The sequence below is a fragment of the Molothrus ater genome, chromosome 3, assembly GCF_012460135.2.
Source record: "Molothrus ater isolate BHLD 08-10-18 breed brown headed cowbird chromosome 3, BPBGC_Mater_1.1, whole genome shotgun sequence".
In the NCBI taxonomy this organism is placed as follows: Eukaryota; Metazoa; Chordata; class Aves; order Passeriformes; family Icteridae; genus Molothrus; species Molothrus ater.
Genome location: NC_050480.2, coordinates 6,991,482 through 7,016,960, shown reverse-complemented (window position 1 = coordinate 7,016,960; position 25,479 = coordinate 6,991,482). Strand labels below are relative to the sequence as shown.

Here is a 25,479-nt window from a genome sequence, read left to right as displayed (position 1 = left end):
GCAAGCATGCCAGTTTGAAGGAGACAGTGCCAAGGGCCACTCCAGCTGGAGCCTTGCACTTGGAAACTTTATACAGTGCAGCTTAAAATGGGAGTGCTTTGTCAAATTGGTTATTTGACACAGTTAGTGTAAATTGTTTACACCCAAATCTCTCATTCTCCTGGCAACTTAGGGAAGCTTGGAAAATGCTGCCTGTGGCTTGCCCATGTGAAGTGTGCCTGGCACAGGATCACCCTGCTGCAAGAAGGGCACAGGCAGCCCCCCATGCAGGATGGGAGCCCCCAGTACTCATACTGGGGTACAGAGAGGGCTTGGGGTGACCACCAGCCCAGGGGTGAGGGACAGAGCATGGCTGTGACTCCTCAGTGGGTTTTGGGAGCCAATCCTGGAGATCCTCAGCGGACTCAGACTCAGACTCGGGTCAAGCAGCGCTGCTACAGCCAAGTCCCCTCCCAGTTCTCCACTGCACCAGGATAGTGTTTCTCTTCAACATTTCTCATGCTTTTTAAGAGACATTGCTCAGGCTTCAGCCCTGCAGGCCAGGGACCTGATGAGCTGAGGCCAGGCTCCATGGAAATGCCCTCTCCAGGCAATGCCCCCAACATCCCCCACTCACCAAAACATTCCTGTTTCCTCTAGTGAACTCGCTGAAGGCCTCCATGACTTGTTCCTTTGTCCGTGTCTTCTTGAAGTCCCGGTTCACAGTGCCGTCCTCTTTCTTGAAAAGAAGGGACAGGGCTGAGTTGGATGGGGAGGGAGTTGGGGCAGGAGCAGTGTCTCTGCAGCCATGCATGTTGCCAAGCAGGATGTGACCAGCGTTTTTGGCAGCTGAAGGATCTGTCTGTGGAGCAGGGGTGAGCAGAGGCAGCAGGTCTCTGCTTGCACATCCCAAGTTATCCCACAGCCCCAGCGCATTGATCTCTAATGCAAACAGAACTCCCCATCATCAAACACTTGCCCAAAGTCACTGGCAATGTGGACAAACTCTCCTCACAGACTCACAAACTCTCCAGGTGCTTGCTGCTAACAGAGGCTGGAGACCACCTGTATCTGGTGTTTCTGTGCCCAAATGGTTTCCCATGGCTGCTGTGGCTGAGAATGGCACTGACACCAGCCCTGGACTGTCTCCCTGGCTTGGGGAGGACAGCAGAGCATGATCATAATGGGACAAAACTGAGCGTGGATGGGAAAAACATCTCAGGAGCAGGAGCAAAACTGCTCTGTGAGAAATCCTCCTTAAGGACCATGCAGCAAGGAGCAAGCCCATGGCTATCTGGCCTCACTGGACCTTTGATAGTCCAAGGATCACAAACCCTTCAAGGCAGCAGCCTGGCACTGAGATGCAGTGAGCAGCCTTGTGCTCTCCTCTGCCTTTTCCCGAGGCACATCCATCCTTGGCCTGCCAAGGCATGGCTTGCCCACTGCAGGGACAACACTCAGCCCTGGCCCAGAGGCTCCTGTCTGAACCTCTGGGCAGCTTTGTAGGTCCCTCTCAATTTCCCTGGTCCTTCTGGGGCTCTGACTTTTACATCAACTCATTTCATTGTCCAGAGGGGCCCTGGGACAGGCAGGCAGATCTCACTTCCTGGATACAGGGGCTATTCTAAACCACACTTGCTCGTGCTCACAGCTCCATTGCAGGGCTCCATCCCACTGCTCCAGACAGCTCATTTGCACACAATACAGCAAAGGGACAGAGGCCAAAAGACATCCTATGGGCTGGGGAAGATGAAGGATGAAGAAGCAGAGCAGAGTCTGGGGGAGGAAGAAGGCACAATGAAATCACCTGCTCTGGAGGTTTCAGACCCATCCAGGGAAGTGGCCCAGCACAGGGCGATGTACATCCCCCTGGAGAGGTGGCTTGCTGTGGGCATGGTGGCCAGTCCAACATGGGGGAAGGTCAAGTGACCAAGGCAAGCCTGCCACCAAACCAGCACCTGAAGTGCAGTTTGGGATGAATCACCCAGCACACTTCAGCTTCCAGCTTGTGTTTTGTGTAAGCATTAACAAAGGTGATAACAAAAGCAACATAGAAAAGAAAAACTCCAGGAAAAGCTTTGTTTGTACCAATTGCACTGACTGCACCCAGCTTCAAATCACCCTGGACTCAGCCTGACCATTGTGCTGCCACAGGGTCCAAAAGCAATGCTCAGGGCTGGCAGAGTGTGTATTGGCAGGGGTCAGGGACAACCTTTTCGCTGGAGACTGTGCTGCAGAGCTGGGATCTCTGCTCTCAGCTGTGACCTTGCTGAGGATGCTCTGGTGGCACGTGTGTGGCGTTTGGAGGAAGGGCACTTTGCTGCTGTATGTCCCTCCTGGGAGCCCCTGACGTGGCAGCTCAGAAATGAACCCACCCTCTCCCAGGGGGATGATCAATATCAACCTGGAGAAGGGCCACAGCACTAATTCCACGTGTAAAGAGCACAACTTTCCACAAAGCATCCAAGAAAGGAGATGGACTTCTAAGTGCTCCTAAAAATAAACACAAATTACAGATGGCCTTTCCGATAAGGCAATCTCAGCTTCAGGAAGGCCAAGCAGCCTATCCCTAGTGCTGCTCCCGCCTCCTGCAGCTTCCTTGCCCAGCCAGAGGTTGCTGCCACCATGCTTGACAGCTGCCATGACACTCACAGGTATCTGAGCCCCCAGGGGCTGCCTTCCACGCAGGAGCAATGTGAGGGGGGCTGATAAGGGCTATCACAACCTCCACCCCAGCAGCGATTCCAGCTCGCGCTGGCGTCACTGGGGCAGGGCTCAGGTCAGCCAGATCTCTGCACACTTAGGGGGAGGCTTTCCTGGCTGGTTTTGGGACCCTGCAAACATTCCAGCCCTGTGGAATGCCATCCCACAGTGGCCTTGCTGCAGGCAGTGGTGAGTAAGGCTCAGAGCAGGGCAGCAGCTCGGGAGTGTCACTTCCTTCAACTGGGCCACCAGGGATCACTTGTGATACTTTCAGCATGGAAATTTTATTAATAGCTACTGTTTCCAACAGGTTCAAGCTATTCCAGAAAGTCAAATGAAAGTCATTATCTCCTTTTGCAAAGGAAAATTTCCATTTTAAAGAGGAAGAACTGGATCTTCAAGGCCACCTGGGAAAGGGAGAACTCACTCAGGAAAGGGTTGCTATCCTCATGCCATGCCCTGAGCTGCCTGTTTGCCTTACCTGACTGTGCTATCCAAAAAGTTTCCACTGCTCCTCTCCTTCCTTCCTATAACACCTTCCCACATGTCCAGGGTCAAATCCTGTCCTTCCCTTGCACTTCTCAGAGCTCTCCTCTGGCAGCCCCAATCCATGAGCGAGGGACAGGGCAGATTCACCACTGCTCTCCCCAGGGAAGCATCCACAGCAAGAAATAAAACAAGGGAAGACACCAATGGCACCTTCCCTAACACAGAAACTCAGTCCCAGAAACAGGGATAACAGCAGGGATACAGCAGAGCATGACCAGCCCTGTTGGAAAAAAAGCCAGCTGTGAAACAGCATGAACTGCTAATGCTTTAGCTTAGGGGAAAATAACCCAGAAGCTGAGGGATTTAAGGAGAATTACAGTAATTAGAGCCTTGATCAAATTAGTCAGCCCCCTAGCAGCAGCAGGAATACTGCTGGAAGCCAGAATTTCTCAACATTTTTCAATTAAAGGGCTGCTTCACCTCTTTGAAAAAAAAATCTACTGCTCAGATCAGGCAGCAACTTGTTTATGGTCAGCTAAACAAAGGTACAAATCTCATAACTCCTTTATGGCTTTTACTTCCCTTCACAGGGTTTTTTGGCCTCCCTGGGGATATGATTTGTTTGGGGTTTGTTTTGGGGTTTTTTTTTTACATTTTTTAATTTCAAGTGCTTCATATATAGCCTGCCCCCTAAACATGCCCAGACTGAGAAGCACCACTGGAAGCCAAGGATATATCATGCTGGACTATAAATAGATATTTCTGCTTACAGCAAGAAAGCAGGGGAAGAACCAGTGCATGGGAGTTTTAGTCCCAACTGGAAATGCTACCAAGGAAGTCTAAAAAATCTGTTGTGAGGGCTTTATTGGGGACCAGCTTCATTTGTTTTAATTCTGTCATTTTGACACTGCTATCTTCAGGCAGGAGGTTTGGCTAGAGAAACCCAGACAGGCACTCTGGGAGAATTCTGCTCAACTTGGAGAGGAGAAAAATAATCAGTGATCAAGAGACAGAAACTCCTCCAATCAAGACACATGCAGATATGAACCACTGTTTCCACTAAGAGCAAGTGGCTGCTCTGAGCTACTGCCTGGGCCCTCAGCAGCTACCCAAGCCTGAATTACTGCAAACACAACTTGACAGAGCTCCCCGTGGCTGCCAAGCCAACACCATGCCCAGGCATGCAATGAAACCCTTGGCTCAAGTGTGATATTAGCTTTAATTCACACTGGCTGGCTAGCAAAAGCCATAGGCCACTGCTGGTGCTCATGCAAGCAGTATCACTAATACTCTGTGCTTACAGACCTAACTGTTCAAGTGCCATCCCAACATCTTTCTCACCTCCCTGGAGAAAATCTCCTGGGCTGGCTCACCTGCTGGGGACACAGAAGCATCCCAGCTGGCGTCTCCAGAAATGTGAGTGCTGCTCTGAGCAGGAGTAGTCAGCAGCTTACACGTGCATGCAGGTGCTGGCAGAAAGTGCAGCTGTGTGTGCTTGTCCCATTTCATGGGGTTCAGCTGCTGAATCTTCCTGGACAGGCTGGTAAACACACCCTCCTTACTGACTGTGGCTGAGCTCACAGCTCCAACCACAGATGGGCACACGTTCAAGCTGGGATTTGGATTAATGGCTCAGCCCAGTGGCAGAGCAGAATTGAAAGCAAACAACTAATTTGAGTCTTCGAGTTGGAGGATGGCACTTTGTATTTTGCAGGGAGGGAGAAATCAACCAAGCAGCTGATGTAATGAGATTATGTCTAAAACCATCCTCAGGATGATGCCCTGAGCTCAGCTGCATTCTCAGAGGAGCAGCAGTGCCCTGGGTGAGGTGCCTGTGAGGTGCTTTGGCTGCAGGGGCTGGGGATGTCCAGATGTGAGCTGCTCTCACATGTATGAGACTGCATTTATGTATGCATGATAAGACTGCATGTATGTAGAGAAAGACATCACAGTGCCCTGAAACAACTGCCCTTCCTGCTCCCCTTGAAACTCTCCCAGAATTCTCTGCTACAGCTGTTTTCCTATTTCGATCAAACCTCAAATTTACCACTGTTTACCTTGTCCTTTTGGATTATTAAAAAGAGAAAGCACCTGAATTTCTTTATTTTTAATATATTTCTGGGCAATAGCTGTAAACTTTGCCACGATCCCAACTGAAGAGCTTATCTTAGCCCAAATTCAAAGAGCAGTAGGAGCCTTGACCCAGATTCAGGAAAGCATGTGGTTAAGCACATCCTTACACTCAGGAGAGCACTTCATGATGGGAATAAAGGCAGCCAATGACTGATGCTCATTTACACCTTTCTTGAACCGATTTCTTTTAATTTATTAATTAATTTAATTTGCTCTGTGTGTGTACCTCTGTGAGTTTGGCTAGTGAGCTGTTCCCCTGCTCTGCACACTGGCCAGACTCACCTTGATGCCCTCGATCCTGAAGCCCAGCGTGGCGGTGGAGCTGATGGTCTCCCTCCACTGCATGTAGCGGGGCTTGGTCACGGCACGCAGCACGTTCTCCTCCTCAGTGGGGGCGTCAGGGTCCACCTCAATCATCTTCTGGTACATGTCCTTCCTCAGGCTCGGCTTCTTCCGGGCCTTTATCAGCTCCTCCTCCAGGTACGTTCTGCAGGGAGCGAGGGGGTGTGTGAGCAGGGCACCACATGAGGTGCCATACACCCACAGACAGCCCTCAGCCCAGAAATCAGGCTGATCCAGGATAGCTGATCCCTAAGGAGTAGTGCAGCATAGGAAACGATGGAGCAAGCCTCATTGTGGCTGAATTGATCCTGATTTAATTATCACTCCATCATCCAGACCTGATATCTCTTCAGTTCATCAAGGAACCACAACCAGTCTGGCAATAACAAGGGAAGTTATTTCTCTTGCTGCTGCCACCCCAGCAGCCTCCTCGTGCCATCCCTTGCCCTGAGCTTACCCCAAAGTTCAGGAAACCTGAGCTAAACATGACTTTCAAGATATGCCCAAACTGTGCACATGCTCTGGGAGCCAGCTGAATTGAAGACAAGAAGGACATTACTGTGTCCCATCCTTCAGCATCAGCTGCTGCTGCTCCCTTTGAGGATCAGCCAAAGCTGCTCCTGTGCCTCTCCTGTGCTTTTGCCTTCCCTCACTCTGTGAACCACGAGGGCTCTGCCTCACCAGATGCTAAATTGGGTGTTTTTCTGGGGATGATTTTGCCCAGCATAGGTCTGCTTAAAGTGGACTTCCTAGCAAAAGCTTTCTCTTCAAGATGAAGCACAGCAAGGGATGCAGCCTTGGCCAGGTGCTTACCACCACCCCAGGTCCACAGGGTGCAGCCAGGATGGGGGAATGGGGGAAGGAAGATGGAAGGTGCAGAGGAGTGTGCCAAGACCTTGGTTTTATCCATACTTTAGAGAAGCACCCCTCTGTGCCAGAGCACAGTGGCGGAAAAGTTCTGCACTCTGGCAGATGCATAAAACCATTATCTACAAAGTAATACTTCCTACAGCAATAATAAACCACCACGGAATTCCTCTTGCAGCTCCCAAATCAACCCTGGCTCAGCCTGAAAAGTGTCCAGGCCCTCCTCAAACAGCCCACCAAGCTGGGTGAGATGTCCCAGCAAAACAACACAGGAATGACCCTATCTGTCACTGTTCTACACCTTCCACTAGCCATGGCCAGTTCTGCAGAGGGACAGTGCCCTGTCCCCATGTCTCTTGTGCCAAAATCCCAGCACGGAGTGTGTGATTCACCTCCAGAACCAAGCAAAACAAGCTGGGAGGGTGCTGAGTGGATTATGTGGGACAGTGTTCCTGTGTCCCACAAGGCAAACTGGTGCATTTGCTTAGGGCAGACATCCCCAGGCCACCAGCCCCCTTGAAAAATACTGCAGGTAAAAGCAATGAAAGTCCTTTCCTTGACTGAGACCACCAAATTCATGATGTTGGTGCAGATGGAATAAAACAGCAGAATAAAGCAGCAGCATGCTTAGAAGTGCTGCTCACACGGCTCAGAGGGCTAGAATGTCTTCTTTTGAGAATGACAGATCATCAATGTCTGTGGCCTGGTCCTCCCCATTGCCTCAGGCTTGTGCCATCACCAAGGCTTAAGAAAGACAAAGTTTTGTTTAGGAGCGACTGGAACAGGCTGCCACATCCCAAAGCCAGGTTGGCATGAAAAAAACAAATCTTTATCTGCCTGGCAGCAAGCTGCTGGCTCAGAGGACAGGTTTAATACCCCTGAGGTTTAGATTATTTGCTCAGCCATGGGGATGCCCCATTCCACAGCATTAACTCCATTCATCCTCTCTCACCAGCTCCTCCCATGGCACCATCTTATTTCAGGATAACGATGCCCAGCACATTTGCCCCCTTGCCTGAGCTCCCAAACCCCAGGTGCATAAATCACCTGACATGTGATCTGTGCATGGGAAGCTTTTTCCCTCCCAGAGACAGCCACAGGGGCACCTGGGCAGCACGTCCAGCAGCTCTTCTCCTGGTGGCTGCTGTCTGGGTCCAGAGTGAGCCCTGTTTCCTTCCCAGAGCAGCATGTGTGTGCCAGCCGGGGCCACATGGCTGCGCCGGGCCCTCTGCCCTTCCCTCCACCCCTCCCCTGGAAAGTATTCCCCGCCTCTTCCCTGCCGGCAGCCCGGCACGCCAGTTCGAGTTTCACATCGGGATTCAGGAGGGGAAAAAAAGATTCCTCCCTCCTACAGAAACCATCAGCTTTTCCAGCAGCGCGTCTCCACCATGTCTGGGCTGCGCCTTTGCCAGCAAGGGGGGTCTCAGCCCTTCCTGCCACCAGACTGCAGCACACCCAGGGCTGAGGGGTGGCCTGAGGCTGTCCCAAAACTGGCAGCCACCTGGGGCCACCAGCCTGCTCCCATCTGCTCTGGGACACCCTCGTCAGCTGTGGCACGGCTCACTCAACAACTGCTGCTGGCCAAGTGGCTGTAGCCTGGGATCCTGGTGGATCTGGAGAGATGGTTCTCAAGGAGGACACGGGTAATGTTGCTCATCTGTTAGGAAATATTTCAAGGGCTTTGCGTGAAAGGCACTGAGCTACTCAGCACACGCATTTTATCCCTCCAGTGGGCATCAGAGCAAAGGCTGAGCAGAGGGAAAATTTCTCGCTCACTGAAATTGTGCCTTTCAAAGAGTCTTTACTTCATCCCTCTGGCACCCTGGGCAGGATCTCCTACACCCCATGCCTTGGCTCTGTCCTCATGTGGCAGAGAGAACCTCCCTCTGTTCACAGAACAGCTACTGTGCCATTCCTGTGTACCCAAACCCAAGCAGAGTGCTGTCCCCTCCACCATACCAAACCTTTCCCAGCATGCAGGACAGTCAACAAGCAGAGAAGGAAGGAGCCTGGTGTATCCTTTCCATGCCCAGTTTTCCCCCTGGCTCTATCATAGTATTGGCCAAGCTTTACTTGCAGACAGATGAGCCTGGTATTCTTAATTGTGTGTTTCAGGCAGTTTTACCTAGGACATGCATTTACCTTTGAATACCCCATCTTAAACTCAGAAAACCTCCTCCATGCCACTCACCTGACCCCCATTTTGCAGTCCATAACACAGGGGGAGTCAAACTCAGCCAGCAGATCTTCCATCTGGTTGTATCTCTCCCCATCTTTGACCACATCTCCGTGGTAGGCAGGGACATAGGGCTTCAGGACATCGTTCATGAGGCGGTCAAGGCACCGCTGCTCCGATTCACAGTGCTTCTTCAGGATCCTGCCATTGGCCGCCGCCTTGAAACTACCTGAGGGGCACAAGGGACAATGTGGCACTTGCTTTGGGTAGCAGGGGGACAGGAAGGGCAGCCCAACACCTTGGGAGCAGCTCCATTTACACCTCACCCAAGGAGTCCCTACAGGCAGGGACTGAAAAGCTCAGGTTGCCAGAGGTTTATGAGCAGCACTGTCACACCCCAAGAAGGCAGAGACCCCTCCTGCAGCACCCACCATGTTTGCTTCACATCTTCTGTGCACTTTCCTCCAGGCTCACATCTTTGTGTCTATGCTCATGTGTGGGGCACCTTTGTGCTGGGCAGCATCACCTGCTTGGCAATGGGTCAGGAGCTGGGCCTGGCTCTCACCCAAAGCACCCAGGAAAAAGCAGCAATAATTCCTGCTGGCCCTGGAGACTGAAAGCTCAGAGCACCTTCACACTACCCTCACTAGCATTTAGATTAAGTCACTCTCCTGGGCTAGAGACTGGGAGCTGCAAGCTGTGACACTCATGCAGCAGCCTGAAGCAATTGAGGCCAACAAAGCTCATTAAGCTGGGATAATGAAGGGCCCTGCCCCCACTCTGTGCCTCCCCATGCTCTGTACCTGCATGTCCCGCTAGCTGGATCCAAGGGTACTTCTTCTTGAAAGACATCACAAACGGGGACCAGTGCACCATATTCTTGATCTTCCTCCATGACTTGCTCTGAGGGGAAAAAAAATCATGAAGGTGAATGCAATGTTTTAAGCTTTTACTGTCTAAAAAGTCACTTCAGGCAGCACGCAGCTGTTCTGGACAGGGAAAGAGGCACCAGAGCCAGCGCAGGATGGAAGCAAACAGAAAATCTGCTCTTTTCCCATTGTGCTGTGCCAAGCCTCTGGGCCTCAACTCTACATTCAAAAATCACGAGTAACTTCACTGAAGTGGATGGTGTTACAGCGTTGTTCCAGTTGGCTGCTGCTGCTGCAGAGCGCCCAGCCATCCGCACTGCCTCGTCCCTGCTGCTCCCTGCATCCCTCTGTGGAGCAGCAGGGACATTAACCCATCCCTGGGCACTGCACCACAGGGACACTGACCCATCCCTGGGCACTGCAGGGACATTACCCCATCCCTGGGCACCGCATTAGATCGCAGCAGATGGAGAGGGAAGGCAACCCAGGACTGCCATCCAGCCACAAAACCGAGCTGCAGGTCCTGAGGGGAACAAGAGCACAGGCACACAGAGGCTCCCTGCCTGGCTTTTGTTCCCCCTGAAAGGCAGCTGCTGTGTCCATTAAGCTGGCAGCCCACGTGTGCTGATCCGCCCGCTCTGGCCCATCCGTAACTACAGTTCAGAGAACAATTCCCTGCTGACACGTTGTGTTTCTCACCAGATAGATTGCTCAAAACTATTTACATGGCTCTAACGAAGGCTGCACTGGACGGCACAAACGGCTCCTTCCTGCGAGTTTTTCCCTGGATTGTTCTAGGGAACACACCACCAGCAAAAGGCAGGGGATGACCTCTTATCTTGGCCCCAGAAGGTGACGGCACAAACAAATTATGTGAACGATATACAAGGGCAACAATGGAAAAATGCCTTCTTGCAGGAGCTGGGACAAACAGTGTAGTCCTTGGCTGCTCCAAGCTCCTGGGTTCAGCTGGAAGCCAGCAGATAAATTATCCTCATTTGCTCCGCTGTGAAGGCATGGGAGGGAGCCTTCCAGAAAGCCCAAGTAATCTCTTCCTCGTGTTTGGAGAACTGGCCCCTGTTCCAGTAATGCTTCACAGACAGGCAGGGAAGAGCCAGCAGCCCCAACTTGCAGTTTGGATGCTTGCTGGGGGTGAACTCACAGCACAGGAATCCGTGCTGGGAACTGCTGACATGTTTAAATGGCGAGCAGCAAGAAGCCAGACAGAGATGTTCGTGTCTAAAGCGTGGAAATTACACCAGGGTTATCCCGTGCACCAGCCCACCAGGGAGCAGGGAGATGCAGGGTGGGCAGCACAGGAGTGGGAGAGGGGAAGAATCAAGGCCTGTCCCCACCTCACAGCCTGGGAGGAGCAGGGCAGCCCTTCCCTGGAAGGCTGCCCGTGGCCGGGAGCGTCCCAGCACAGCCTGGCACTGGGACAGCCTTGCAGGAGTTTGGCAGCAGCTGCCCAAGCACGGGGTGACACCGGGCATCCCCTTCTCCAGGGCTCCTCCACGCCGAGGGCTTGCTTGCTTTGGCAGGGGGGTCGGGCAGTTCCCTACCTGACATGAGGATGAATGTTTTTATTTCCACACAGAGTGCCAGAACTTGTGTGTTTTAGCTGTTCTTTGTTCTCCTTCTGGCAGAGAGCGAAGGGGAAGCGGGGGGGTGTCCCCTCCTTTTGTTTTTAAAATAGTAACATCAAGTCCTGGCTGATGTCATGAAAAAAGGGGGAAGAGAAAGTCTCCGGGGGAGTTTGGACTCTAAAGGAGTGTGACCCACCTCCTCTAAAAGAAGGAGTCCTCCCCTCACTTGCAGCACAGCATCGTAAGTCACTCAGTCCCAGGAAACATGCCAAGGCAATGTGCCTTCCCAAGCCAAGATTTTGGTTGATGGTGGTTAGAGCTTTACAGTTAAAACCTTGAGGTACTTCAAGGTACAGGCAGAATGGAGGCAAACAGTCCCCAAAGCAGGGCAAGCCACTCTGGCTTCCCCCTGCCAGGGCTTTCCCAGCAGTGATGCTCTCCATTCCAGCACTGCTCCCAGGGTAGGATAATGACCCTGAGTCCCCTGGAGACACAAAACTCAACAAAAACAACCCTTCTGCTGATCTGAACGGGTCAGAGAGCCAGTCACTCAGCACAGCCACCCGAGGAACAGGTAGCACGTCCTCACCCCCTCTCCGCCAGAGGGAAATGTTTTCACCCAGGCCTCACCTGGTTTCAGGCACACCTTTAGTCAGGTATTTCCAACCCAAGTTTTAAGGACATGTGTAACAACTTCTTTTATGGTGAGGCTTGAAGCAAGCTTCATCCATTTCAAGCCACTCCCAACCTGCTGGAAATTGACTGCAAGGTCAGTTGTCACTGCTGCAGGGGTGACCCACAATTCTGATTCACAGAGCCTCTTTCTCCCTGCTTCTCACAGGGGCAACCTAATAGGGGAGAAGAGGGACTGTTGTCCCTCTGATTCCTTCAGGAGCCACTGGATTTTTGTTTAACACCTGAGCCCCCTCCCAATGAAATAAGAAGAAGTTTGCTTCACCAAAAGAATGTTGCTGTGTTGTGTCAGTGCTCAAAAGGCTCAATTTTGCAAGGTGCAGGTCCCCTACTAAACCAGCAGCTGCATGACTCCATCTATCTCTGGGACAGGCAGCAGAGGAGATCCCAGAGGAGCAACACTGGCCAATGCCCCCAGGGATCCTGCCACTCCCTTTGCCTGAAGATAGCAAAATTCTCCCTAGGTAGAGTGTTGCTCCAGAAAGTCAGCCTTTGTACTTTCCCTTGAGCCCCAAGAGAGATGGGAGGTGGCTTTTAACCATCTGCAGGGTGGTTCACCATATCCTTCACCCTGGCAAAAGGTCTCTGTTTATTCAGAAACTGATGTGCAATCAGAGATCTCAAAGCCCAGGGTTTGGGATCCTGGCCATGCCAACCCTCATGTCAGTCTCTGCAGCCAGCCATGGAAAACCAGAGCCACAAGGTTCACACCACTCCAGTCTCACTCCACAGCCACATGCAGGAAACAGCCCCTCCACTGCCTCCTGCCCTGCCTGGTGCTATTAATAGACAAATTGAGTATTAAGGCTATTTACAGTAAAGAAATCTTCTTTAACACTGTGTCAGCCTGTTGGGAACTATAAGGTAGTCACCTCCGGGCTCTGTAGTAGTCTGTAACTTTTGGTTTACATTCCAAGGAGTTATTTGCTCACACATCCAGGAGCACAGGCACAGCTGTAGGTGCATGAAGGTGTGGTAACTCCCTGGACTCAAAGGATTTTTCACCATACTGAAAGAAACAGCTCTGCAGGTGGCATTACCAAGTGATGCAGCTGAAGGGCAGATCCGTGCTCTTCTCATTTGCCTGCAAGGAGCTGAACCTGCAGGTGGTCATTTCAAAAGGTGAGCACATTTCCAAGCCTTTTGCATGATCAAAGCCTGCACCTGATGTGGCACCCGGGCTTCCAGCTCTCCCCCAAACCCAGCCCTTTGCCTCCCAGAAAACTCAGGAAGCTGTGTGGACTGACTGCACTCTTGCACAGGCAGCAAGAGCATGGAGCCTGTATAAGCAGGGAATGTGCACGAGGTTGCTGATGCAATTCGACACTTTTTATTTAAAACCTGGTTCAGCATCAGCAAATGCCAACTGATTAGCTGTTAAGTAAATTATTTAGTGACTCTGGAAATATATTTAGCAAGGAATGGCACTGTTTTCCTTAATAGTCTGCCACATGGAAAAGAGGCTCAACAAGTGCAAAACCAACTCTAAAAAATAACTTCTCAAGGTTTCTGCAGCACTCTGCTTCTGCCTCTGCCCTCTTGCAGCTTTTGTTTACTGCACAGAGCAGTATCCCAAGCCAGGAGTGGGATACAGGCCAGAGGAGTTAATCCCTCCCAGTGAGCACCCACAATTGGTCAGGGGGAGAGGAGTGCTGGCAAAACAATTTTATCGGCTGTATGTTTAACTTTACTTATCTGAAGCTTAAAGCAAACTCTAGGCTTTCCCCATCTGTCAATAGAGGTTCGTATGGAAAGAACAACACAGGAGAATTTAGTGCCAGTGCAGAAGGTCAGAGGATATATTGTGTTTAATTAGATTAAACAAAAAGTGACTGATGAGCTCAGTGGCTGCTGTACATTTTCTCTATTGCATATTTATTCCTTTAATGTCTGCTCAAAGGAGACGTGCCTTTCTCAGACTGCCTGTGGCCTCCCTTTCCCAGCATGGACACTAGTGGAATTTGACTGGTGTTATTCCCCATGCATGGAGCCAGCAGGGTGCTCTTCCCTTTCCATGCATTCAGCCAGAGAGATAGGCAGTAACTGATTTAATTTGCGAAATTATGCTTTCCTATGGTTTTATGGGACCAAATGCTCCTGGAAATAGTAGGAGCTGGACCTGTATTTTAGTGCTTTTTATTAACATGGTTAGAGGCAAGATTACACAGCTGGGCCAGGGGATGGAAAAGAGTGGGAGCAGCATTAAATTAATGATTTTCCCAATTGTGAAAAGAGCTTCAGCTCCTTTCTCCCAGAAAAATAATGAAATATCCTAGGATCAGAAGAGATGCAGGACAACTATGAGGAGACAGTAATGTCACCAATGCCCACTGCTTCCCCAAGTTTCACTAGAGTTGCTGCAGTCCAGGGACTTGGATAAGTGAGACCCTGGCTTCCAGATTTTCTAGGAAGTGACATGAAGCTGTGCTGTTGCAGGCTCCAAGATGTTTCATTCACAGCTAGGAGGGTCAGGTGGCCAGAGCCTTTCTGATTTAAAAAACCAAGGCAGCAAGGGCTGAGAAGGGCAAACTTTGCTCCACAGAGCCCTCCTCTTTAATACTAAATGAGTGGAGGGAACTTTTGCCTGCAAAGTTCCCTCCGTGCCAGCCCGCTCCACGGCCATGCACATCCAGCCAAGGAAAAAGAGGCCATTTAGTTTTCCATGTTTAAAAGAATGAATGTGTTTTCTTTTGCTCTTTAAAAAGTAGTTAAGGTTTCCCTAGTGATGATTGTTTCCCTTGACTGGGAAAAACCTTGTCACTGCAGCCTTGGTGGGGAGGCCAGCTTTGTTCATTGTGCTGGAGGCCAGGCGTGCAGGGCAGAGCTGGCAGGTACCATGGAATGAATGCCTCCTCCTCCTCCTGCTGTGTCCTGCCTTGGGGGTGACCAAAATGCAGCATACACAGTGAAAAACCTGTGATGTGATGGTGCAGGGCTGGGTGTCTGCTTGGCTTTGCCATCTCTCAGCCCCTGGCTGCCTCTGTCCTTCAGGCTGTGACCACTGTCCCTGATGCTGGCAGCAATGACAGCCCATATTCTGAATTGTCTTCCTCCTACACAAACCCCTCTCATCCTTGCTGATGCTTCTGTACTGCACAGCAGATAAATAGCCTTGTTTTGGCCAGAGGAGCAGCTGGCAATGGAAGAGAGGGGCTTTGGATCAGTGGGCATTTCTTGATTTAGTCACAAAAGGCGTAACACAAAAGTTTCAGCAGCTCCCCAAAACCTGGCAGAAGCAATGCCAGTTCCATGTCCCACAGCTTCCACTGCACAAAGATAAAGTGAGGCCCAACATCAGGCTTCACTGAAGTTAATACAAGGAAATACATTGTGATGACTGACAGGCATTTCTGGTTGCCTAGAAATTCTAGTGTAAAGCCCCAAGTCTTATTAGATAAATTATTTTGATGACTGTGGTATAGACACTCCTGTTGGGGTGTAGTTACTTCTGTTGGGGTGTACCAGCTTCTGCTACTCTCCAAGGTCTCCATCTCATTTAGAGTGAGAAAAAATCCTAACACATGCACTCTTTTACTTCAACCATTTTGTTTTTCAGAATTGTCTTGTTTTAGCCAGGAATGATTTTGCCTTTCACAAGAGAGAAACCACTCCCCTCTGGTTTTGTGAGGAATGCCCTTTTCTCCAGTGGGATCAGGGAGTTGTCCCACCAAGACCAAAGATCTGGGGTAGAGGGTCACAGAGATAAAGCTACTGCTTCTCTGCTGTCTGCAGAGATCAGCATGTGTGATAGAGGAGCCTCAGTAAAAAACACATGAAAGCCAGGAACATCTGTTCAGATCATGGAAAAAATATTCCAGCGTATTGGAAAAAAAACAGGAGCCTGTTGCAGTCTCCCTCTTCCTGCTTGTGATGGAGGCAAGGAGAATCAGAAAGAGCAGAGGCAGATGAGTGAGCAGCAGCCCTCCAGCCTGACCTCCCTGCTGACAATGGAAGGAAGCAGAGGGGCTGGGAGCCGGGAGCACAGCAGTCCCCCACTGCCTGGAAGGACATCTGGAACCTCCTCACCACCCACAAACCCTGAGCAGAGTGGAGCAGCAGCCACGTCAACACCACACTCGGGGGAAATGGCTACAGAGAGGACAGTGCTGTTAGACCTCTCTGGCCAGTTTGGCAAAGAAGGGAAGAAGACAAAAAAGCCTAAGTGAGAGTGAAAGCAAAGCCTGCATTGGAGCCTCAGAGCTACTGTTGTCTCCATGAGGCATTTCTTCTGGTGGAGAGCCTTCACTGAAGCAAAGCTGAACACCTAATGCAGATCAGCCACAAATGACCCTCCCATAAAGCCAGTGGAATTATTAATTGCCAGCATCAGATATGTTCAGCCTGCTTTCCTGAGTGGGAACTGATCCAGATCTCTGCAAATGTATTTGTTACTCATTATGTACACACCAGTAAGATTTGTTAAGCAATTTTCAGCTTGGAAAAGGTGAGTGATTCAGAAACAGCTAATCACATTTGGTGGACTGCTACTTAAGCTGTACAGTGCTTCTTCCCCAGAAAGCAGCAAGCCTTTAAAAGTCAGCAGACTATAAAAATCCTTGCTGGTAGCCAAAAGTGGGCCTTGGTGAACTGATTTGTGAGAAGAGCCCCAGAGCAGTGCAGCTCATTGGGGCACAGAGCTGCAGGCAGCCAGATCAGGTTTCCAGCTGAGAAACGGGATGTGCTGCCCAGAGATCTGACCCTGCACCCCTCTATCAGGGAACTTGTCATCAGCTTTGATGGAAACGGCTCTGTTTCCATCTGGAGACTTGTGTTTGATCCCTTTCCCAGTTCCAGGGTATTCACCACCATCTTTCTAGTTCCAAACATCGTCTCAGCTTCTCAGCTCCTGCAGCAGCACAGCACATGCTGGGGACATGGGCTCCTGGGCCTGTGCTGGCTCTAGCACTTCTCACTCTCAATGCTGCTGGCAGGGAAGGATCCCTGCAGCCTTCCCAACCCTGCCACTGTGAATCCCAAACTGCTTCTAGCTGCCACATGCTGAGACCAGGAGCTGTGCCCTTCTTGACAGCAAACAACTGCATTGAACTCTGGTTACTTGATTTGAAGTCCAGCTCAGCTCCCTACAGACAGAGATGCAGTTTAGGATACAGAAGAGACTCAGGTCTTAAAAGTCACAACAGAGTGTCCCAGAGGGCAGTGGTTTGGTAAGGCACAGCCTTCCTGCAATAAAAAACCTGAATACAAAACCTGTGCTTGTACATGTCAGGGATCTGGGATGGGAGCTATAAACTTTGCCATATGCTCCCAAGGGATGAGCCAAACCCTGGAGTCCTTTGGGAAAGGGGGGGTGTCAGCACAGGGCATGTTGGGAACACAGGTAGTCAGGCCAGGAGGAGATCATAAAAGTGCCAGTTATCTCCAATCTGGCTGATTTAGATTGGTAGAGTTAATCATAGGACAGAAGCTGCCAAACACTCTGAACTACCTTCAATTTGAAGGTAAGTTTTTAGAGATTGAAACCAGGATTTAAACACATTTACAGCCTGCCTGGAGGCACCTGGGTCAGAGACACCAAACACAGGAGTAACCTCAATGACTGGAACAAAGCAACACTTTGTTCTTAATACCTGGGGTTTTTTTGAGACTGATTTCTTTCTGTCAGCTTCAGGAATGACTGAAATGCCCAGAGCTCATGTCCCCAGAGAAGGGGGGGTGGACAGGGATCTCCTCCCCGCAGAAGGCTCAGAGCAGGCACACGCTATGGTGTGATGATATCACATCACTCATCCTTTCATTCTGGCACTACCTAGCAGGGTGGACACGGGCCAGGCAGGGCTGCCACTGACTCCCAGTGCTGCTGTAGCCATGTGAAGCATTTCCTCTGGCATAGCACAGAGGGCATTGATACGGATGCTGTACATGCAACACCCTGGCAGCATAATGCCCATAAGCACTGATGATAAGCAAGCAAGGTTAGCCAAGCCAAGTCATGCCATGCCAATGAAGCAATCTGCAGGAGAAGCTGGGTGAGAAAGGCCTGGCTTGCAGACTTGAGTTTTGCTGTTGCTGAAACCCCCAGACTGGTTCACACTGGTTTTGGACACAGAAAACGTGTCCATTGTTGTTCCCTGGCCCTGTCCACTCATGGAGTTAGATCCCTGCTCTTCTGCTGTTTCACCATAACTGCACTTCATTTTGTGGAGTGTGTGCATGAGAAACACATCTCTCCCATGAGCACTTCCAAGGGAAATGTTCACATACTTTTGGAGTGCCTTCTGTGAAGTGGGAAGGCAGAGCTGGAAGGGAAGAAAAGAAAGGGCCAAGCTCTGGCTGTGGAAATTTGTTTAGAATAGAGAATTTTTAAAATTAGTCATTAGTGCTGAACATGCTCACATTTACTGGGTATAGGAAGTGTAAAAAAGGTGATTTAGAAGAGCAGTTATAAGTTTCACAAACATGACTAAACTCTAAAGCTAAATGTTCAACAGGCGTGACCTTTTAATTCCCCTTTAAATCAGTTTAGCACTTTCATTTGTGTTTGGAGTCCCTCGTGTTTAGATAGCACTTTGGTGATTTAAAGTACTATTTAGGAGTGTTATTGTCTCTCCTGCTTTGGAGCTGGGACCATGAATCCCCTGCTAAGTGGCTGGAGGAGTTTCTGCTTGCACAGGAGCTGCTGGAAGCACCAGCCTGCCTCGGCCGTGGCTCCCCAGCACTCCCAACACATCACCATGGCATGGTCCCCTTCTCCTAGGCAGCTCCTAAACATAATCAGCAACCAGCAGAAGCTCCTCCAGGAATGGGAGTGCAGTTTGAGCCTCCTTGGTCTCAGATCCTTACAGAAGGAGCACGGTAGAAACACGATGGCTTTGGGAAACCTCTTTGCCCAGAGAGAGGCATTGCAAGCAGCCAGGAAGCCACAGGCACACGCCACGCAGCACCCTCCTCACAGCTGCAGACCTGCTGTGTATGCCCCACACAGTGCCCAAAGCATCTCCCCACGAGACTTAGCACAGCATCTCAGAGGGTTTGGTCTCTAAAGAGCACTAAGAGCTATTAAAAAAGTGGCCTAAACCTGAAGGCAAAGCGAGATTTGTTACAGGCACTGAGCACGCACAGAGCAGTCTCCCCATGTGCTGCAGGTAAGGGCAGCTCAGCTCAGCTTTTCAGCTCTGCATTACTCCTGGAGGAACCAGGGCTTGTGGGCATACATGAGACTTCTCTCCCTCAGAATGAGAGAGACACAAGCTCGCTCACCATGGTGAACTCTGCTTCTGAGCCCACCCTGTGGGTGCCCTGAGACTTCCTCCCCCACCAGCTTTCCAGCCACACTGCCCTGAATGGATATGGGAAGCACAAACCATGCACTTTAGGAGCAGCTGCTTGTGGGAACTCCTTCCTCACCGGACACATCAACCACAGGCTGTGCTGGAGCCAGAGGCTCCCGAGAGCATGGCAAGACCAAGCCAATTACAGGGCTTCACACATGGACCATCTCATCAGCTGCTCATTCCCAATTCCCCACACAGCAGAGTCGGGCTGAGAACAGGGACTCTATCCACATTTACTTCAGCTAGATTACCCTATTCCCTATCCACACAGATCCAGCCCCAGCTGCACTCATGCTCTGCCAGGCAGGGAGCTCCTCACTGCCACACCCAGGAGCAGGCTCACCCAGCCTGGCGGGGACAGAGGGTGGCACTGGCTCAGCAGAGCCAGGGCTCCGGCTGTGAGCAGCCATGTGGGACCCTGGAGACCAGGATGGAGGGAGGAATTCTTATTAACAGCACATCTCAGCTGCCCCCCAGCCCACTGCAGCAGAAGGGCTGGCAGCAAGCAGACCTCACACAGAACCACCAGTCATTTTATCCTCGGCTTCATTTTCGGAGTCAGAGCCTTACACGCACCCCTTCACCATTTTAGTTATGAGTCATGGAAAAATGTCAGCTGCAGCTCCACAGCTCCACTCCTGCAGGGCCAGGTACCTACCTGTGCTCCCAAAGCCAACGTCCTGGCACGCCTGCCTGCTGGGAGGGCATCCGAGGGGCTGGCTGGGCAGCGCTGTGCCAGGGGAAGGCCGGCACGGCGCTGGGGGAAGAAGCTGTCACAGCAGCAGGCAAGGAGGTTTCATCCTCCACCGCTCCTTCCACGCTGCCTCTGAGACTGGTGAGCAGAGCTGGTGAGCCCTGCTGCACCCAGGCACTCCCCTGAGCCCTTAGGGAAGGGAATGGGATCCTCAGACACACAGAGGGTTACCCAACCCTACATCCTGGTGCGGCACGCAGCGCTGGATCTTCCAACCCAACCCTGCGCTGACACGCAGGGGTGGGGCGGGGGAAGAAAAAGAGGATTTCAGCTGTTAACTTCTAAGAAACTGAGGAAAAGCTTATCACTCCTGTGTGACTGGCCTCAGTCTCCTCAGAGCTGGTACATGCCATGCTGCAAAGGTGTCAGCTGGGGGAACACCGAGTTTTGGTGGAAAGGGGACTGCAGGGGCCAGCAAAGAAATTTGCTGCTTTGGTGCATGTTCACAGCTTTACACAGGGTGCTAGGGAGGAAAAGGTTTCTCTAACTTAAAAGGGAAATGTTCATCTGAAACAGGAAAATGGAACTTTCTTTTGAGCATTAATAGCAGAAAATCACCTCTGCAATGGCTGTGTGTTGAATCCCTGCAGCAGGGAGAGGATGCTTGGGGAAAAACACTCTGTCCCTGCCAAGTCAGCTCACTCAGGACCCCAGGAAAGCCCTGGGGGCTGCTGCTGGCCCAGGCACAAATGGGGACATGCTGAGGTTTTGGGGGGGAACACTGCTCAGTCAGGGTAATAGCAGAGTTGGTGAGTGCCCTGCGTGGGAGTCCCGGATGTGGGGAGAGAGGGTCTAAGTTCTACAGCAATGCTGACAACACGCTGACCACAAACAGCATCACCCAAGGATCACCCAGGCAATTCAGGTAAAGACAGATCCAGAGATCTGATTGCTTTTTTTGGGGAAAAAAAAAAAAAAGTGAAATTGCTTCTAAACTAAATATTTCTCTTGAAAGAGGCTATTTTAAGGCGGGTGGAGTGTGACATCCTTTAAAGAAGTAGAGATCGTGGGTTTCATATTAAAACTCAGATAGTCTTTCTTCGAACAGCATGTTATGGTTGAAGAGAATTGTAGTGAATTTTCTGGTCCAAAAAAGGAGACAAAGATGAAGGGTAGTTATCTCCAGCCCTAAAATAGTGAGGGCACTTGCAATACAATGAACAGAGGCAATACAATGAACACATTATAAACATGGGTGTAGCACAGGCAGAATTTAGCTCATTGTGTCCTAGAGTTTCTAAATATATTTTGGCTTGGGGGAAGAGCAAGGGAGAAGAGAAATGAACATAGGGAAGACGCCCAGTCTTCTGAACAACTGGGTTTTCCATCAAGGCACAAGCCCACGATCTCTGAGGCTGCATCTGTGGGTAGGAGCCGACTGCTGAACTCCTCCTGCTGCAGGCAACTATGTTTAGCTTCTCTTAGAAGGTGAAGGAAGCAGAATAGGAAGAAAAAAACTTAGTCATCTTCTCCCCTCAGACATTTTGCTGTTCATTTACTTCAGCAGCACATGAAGCACTTAGTCACTCCGTCCCCGATGGGCTTTTTTTCTATTTTTATTTTTCCAAATCAAAACAAAAGGAGAAAAAGGAGCTTCCTTCCCAAAGAAGCAGCTAGTGGAGGAGGCTAGTGAAGCAGCTAGTGGGAGTGTGAGCAGCGAGTGACCAGGACTTCACCCCACAGCTCAGTGGCTGCTGCAGACACCCAGGCGAGTGTTTGCATGCAGGAGGAGAGAGGGCAGGAGCTGCCACTTCCTCTCGCTCAGCGACAGCTCAATGAGCTGCTCCAGCAAGCCAAGGTGCCAAGCATCCTCTGGAGCTGAGATCTGCTTCGTGTACAGGCACTTGGCACCTGCCCACACAGTAAAATCAGTGTTCTAACACACCACTCATGCTCCAGGTGTTTTCCAGCAGCAAGGACTATCTTACAACCTAAGGCACATATCCAGCTTGGATGTCCTCCATTCTCCAACTCAGAAATACAGTGTCAGAGCAGCACTTCCTTTGGGGTTGATTTTAGTAAGCCAGCCACCACAGCTCCTGCATTACAGTCCTTAAGGACAGAAACTTTTGTCCAAAATGGCTTTGTCCAACGGTGTTGTAGAACACCGGAAAACTGCTGCCCTTCCTGACTTCTCTCATCCTCAGGAGAGCCCTTGACACTGTCCCTTCCCCCAGTGAGCCTTTTGACTGTGAAATGCAGGCACCAACACCAAGGTGCACACTGGTGCTGAGATGCAGCCTCAGAAGCGAGAGCTGGAACAAAAAAAAGGGAGAGCAAGGAACAAAGTGTCTCTGAATGCAAGCACAATCTAGAGCTGGGCATTTGGTTTCTCTCCTGTGCACAGTATCCTGAAGGGTCCGAGGACAGGAAGGCAACCCCCAAAACTCCCATCATTTCTCCCCCATCAGAAGCAAACCCACTGGCGTGGCAGTGACCCAGTGCTTTACTACTGACTCAGGATGGGGTTTTTGGAGGGCTCAGAAGGCACCCAGATGGCTCACAGCTTCCTGTTGCTTCAGCTTTACAATAAAGCAACATAAATAGATCTTCATTCTTTGTTGACATTTGATGCTGTACAGCAAAACAGGCATTGTTAACCTAAAAATAGGAAACGCTGTGGCAGCTTTGAAGAAATTCAGCGTTTTTCCTGTACTGATGCAAAGGCGGTGGCCGAGTGCCAGATGCCTCTGTCCTGCTTTGAAGCACGACGAAATTCTTCGCGGTGCTCGTAAATCAGCGCTTTGTTAGCACCGGGCAAGCTCCAGTGACACCAGCAAACCCTGGTATTTCCTCCTTCTGCCTCGTAAGGGAGGGGGGGATGCTCGACGCTGCATTTCATCCCCGCTGGAGATGGACAGCCCCGCGCGCCTATTGCCGAGCGCGGCACAGGCGGACGTTGCCACGGCAGCCGCTGACGCACAGCCGGGCCCCACTTCTACATTTTTCCATTACACGGTGTTGAAGCTTGCAGAGCAGGAGGTAGTGAGTGAGCCACTTTCCTGAGTGAGGCACTGAGAGACCAGCGAGGTGGCAGGGCTCTGCAGGGCAAGCCCTGTGCTACTTACAGCGCGTTTAAAAGGAGGAGAGCGCGATGCGGCCAAAAGCTGCCCTGTTCGGAACAAATGAGTGCACGTTTTCAGAGCTGGCTTGAAAAAAGGGCACACCTAGCACTACACCTCTCAGAGGGTTGGTATAGAAAAGTCAAGGCTCCAAGCAGAGTGAGGTGTGGGTGGAGAACCAAAAATTCCTGGTGGCTTTCCTTGTGGAGCACAGGGGGAGGATGGGCTGACACAGTCCTCACTCCTGGGCGTGCTGGGATCAGGGCAGCGTGGCTGTACCAGCACAGGCACTCCCTTCACTGGGTCCCACCCACAGGGGTGCCTCTTTCACTGCTCTGCCATCATCCCCAGAGTGATTTAAGGGGGCTGAGCCAGCCCTGCTCACTCTTGGGAAGGGCCTCTGCCTTGCAGCACGGATGGGGAGCAGCAGCACAGCCTACCCAGCCACAAAAGCAGCTCTTGCCACACACAGGGTGTCTCAGGTCCATGCTTTGGTGGCTCTCGGGGTCAGGTCTCTCCAGATGTTCCTCTTAGTTCATGGACTGATTTTAACCCTCCTCTCCCCCAGCTGGGTGCCAACAACCACAGGGATGGTCCTTTAATCAGCAGCTCGGGGCAGCAGGCTGCCCAGCTTCTGCACAAAGCCAGAGCTGCGTAACATCTCTGGTCACAGCTTATCTACCTCCCACGCAGCTGGAAGCTGCAGGCCACGCTTGTGAGGTATTAAATGCCACCAAACACAACAACTTATGCAGTTTTTAACCACCTCAGAGCCTCAGAGATAGGCAACTGGTGAACATCAAGCCATTTTTGGGCATACCTATTTCAAGTACAACTCAAACGTTTTGGGGGATGGAGTACACTTGCTGGAAGTTCAGCTAACTGTTATGGTGCAATTTCATCATGACAATTCAGGATCAACACTCTAGGGTCACTCTTTCCTCCTTGGTTCAGTCATTCTCCTGTGTTCACAAATCTCTTTGTCCTTCCCTGGTGTGGGCAGAAGTAGCAATCTCTGCATTCCTTGCAGGGATCTCCTGCCCTACAGGGTTAATTCCCCCAACCACTCTGGGGCACTGTGCAGGTACTGGGAGGCTGCAGCTGCCTCACAAATCCACTTCTCTTAGCAGTGTGCTGGCTCACAGTGTGGCAATCCCACCTGTGGAGTCAGGGACAAGCAGAAATGTGTAAAACTAAAGTATTAGTTCAGTAGTACTGGCATGGGAAACATCCCCTGTCTGAAGGAAAAAAAAAGAAGGGAAAAAACCCTGTGTGTTTCCAAGCTCTTGAATTGCTCCTGATGTTGATTAGGGATAGAAGGAAGCTACAGACAGGCAGTCTCACCTACAGGGTGATCACTAGAAATTCCCCATATCTCCCTTGCAGATTTTCTATATGAAAAACAAGTCCAGCTCTCTACAGAGAAGAACTGAGACCTTCACAGTCTCAGAACAAAGGGTGCCATGATCAACTCGAAATCAGAAGTTACCTTTTGGAACTTGCTGCTTTTTGGAGCCACTGTTTGGCTTGTGGAGAACAAAACCTTATTTTTTTCTCCTAAGTCACAACTCTGTGCAACAGCCTATAGCTGCCAGGGCCTCTCAGGGATGTAACTGGTCTTACTGGATCCCTGGCCTTACATGGAATGAGGAGGAGAGATTTGCAGAAAATGAGCTGTACTGCTTTGCAAATGTACTATCCCTGGCACATGGCAATCTCCTAATAAAAGCAGTATTTGCATTTTTTGCATAAAACCAATTTGGATTCACTGTTCCTTCACCTGCGCAGCACCAAGACTCCCTGCATGAAAAACAAGTCAGGAAGCTACTGATGAAAAAGTGGCATTTGTGGTACTAGCACTTCAGGAACTACTGAAAATGTTTCATGTGCTCCCTCTCAGAGCAGACAAAGTGTTTCAAACCATGGCCACCACAAGACATTTGAGTCCCACTCGTCACTGGGGGAGGCTCACACCTCCTCACCACCGTACACTGGGGTACTGCATGCCTAGGGTGGCACAGCTACCTAGGGACATGTCCCAGGACACCACCAGGGAGAAGGATCTATTTCTCCTGAGCTGGCATCTGTGAGATGTTCAAGGAAACTGCTGCCAGCACTCTTCCTGCACATGGGCCCTGGGCCAAGGGCAGGATTGCCACCCTAGGGTTCGGTATCGACCCTGTGCCAGCATTGCACAGCTCTGCACAGGAGCTGTGCAAACGTTGTGGCTAAATCCTCTCTGTTCCTAATCCCAAATGTAATTGTCTATGCAAAGCTGGTGCACCCAGGGAGTGACTGCCTGGGCCCCCTGCCTCAGCCTGCTCACCCCGCTCACCCCTGCACAGGGGCAAGGCAGGGACCCCCAACACCCATGCTCCAGCTCATGAGGGTAGATGTAAAAATCTCACAAGACCTAAATCTGTCAGTGCTGCTGTCCAGGCAGCAGTGGATGCAGAAGAAGAATAAAAAAATCCATAAGTAAAAGTATTTAGTCTTGGCTAACACTTGCCTATGGAGGCAGCAGCACAGGTTTG

The 25,479-nt window shown here is 50.8% G+C and overlaps 1 protein-coding gene across 1 annotated transcript in view; it reads right to left on the bottom strand.

Annotated features, from left to right (window-relative positions):
- The window catches only part of ITPKB (inositol-trisphosphate 3-kinase B), a 67,184-nt gene that overhangs the window by 5,771 nt on the left and 35,934 nt on the right, over window positions 1-25,479 (bottom strand). The window contains exons 3-6 of the mRNA XM_036380832.2: window positions 9,493-9,592; window positions 8,705-8,918; window positions 5,587-5,791; window positions 617-718 (exon numbers count right to left, since the gene is read on the bottom strand). Of these exons, the coding sequence (XP_036236725.1) occupies window positions 617-718; window positions 5,587-5,791; window positions 8,705-8,918; window positions 9,493-9,592 (621 nt within the window). The remainder of the gene's footprint in view (window positions 1-616; window positions 719-5,586; window positions 5,792-8,704; window positions 8,919-9,492; window positions 9,593-25,479) is intronic.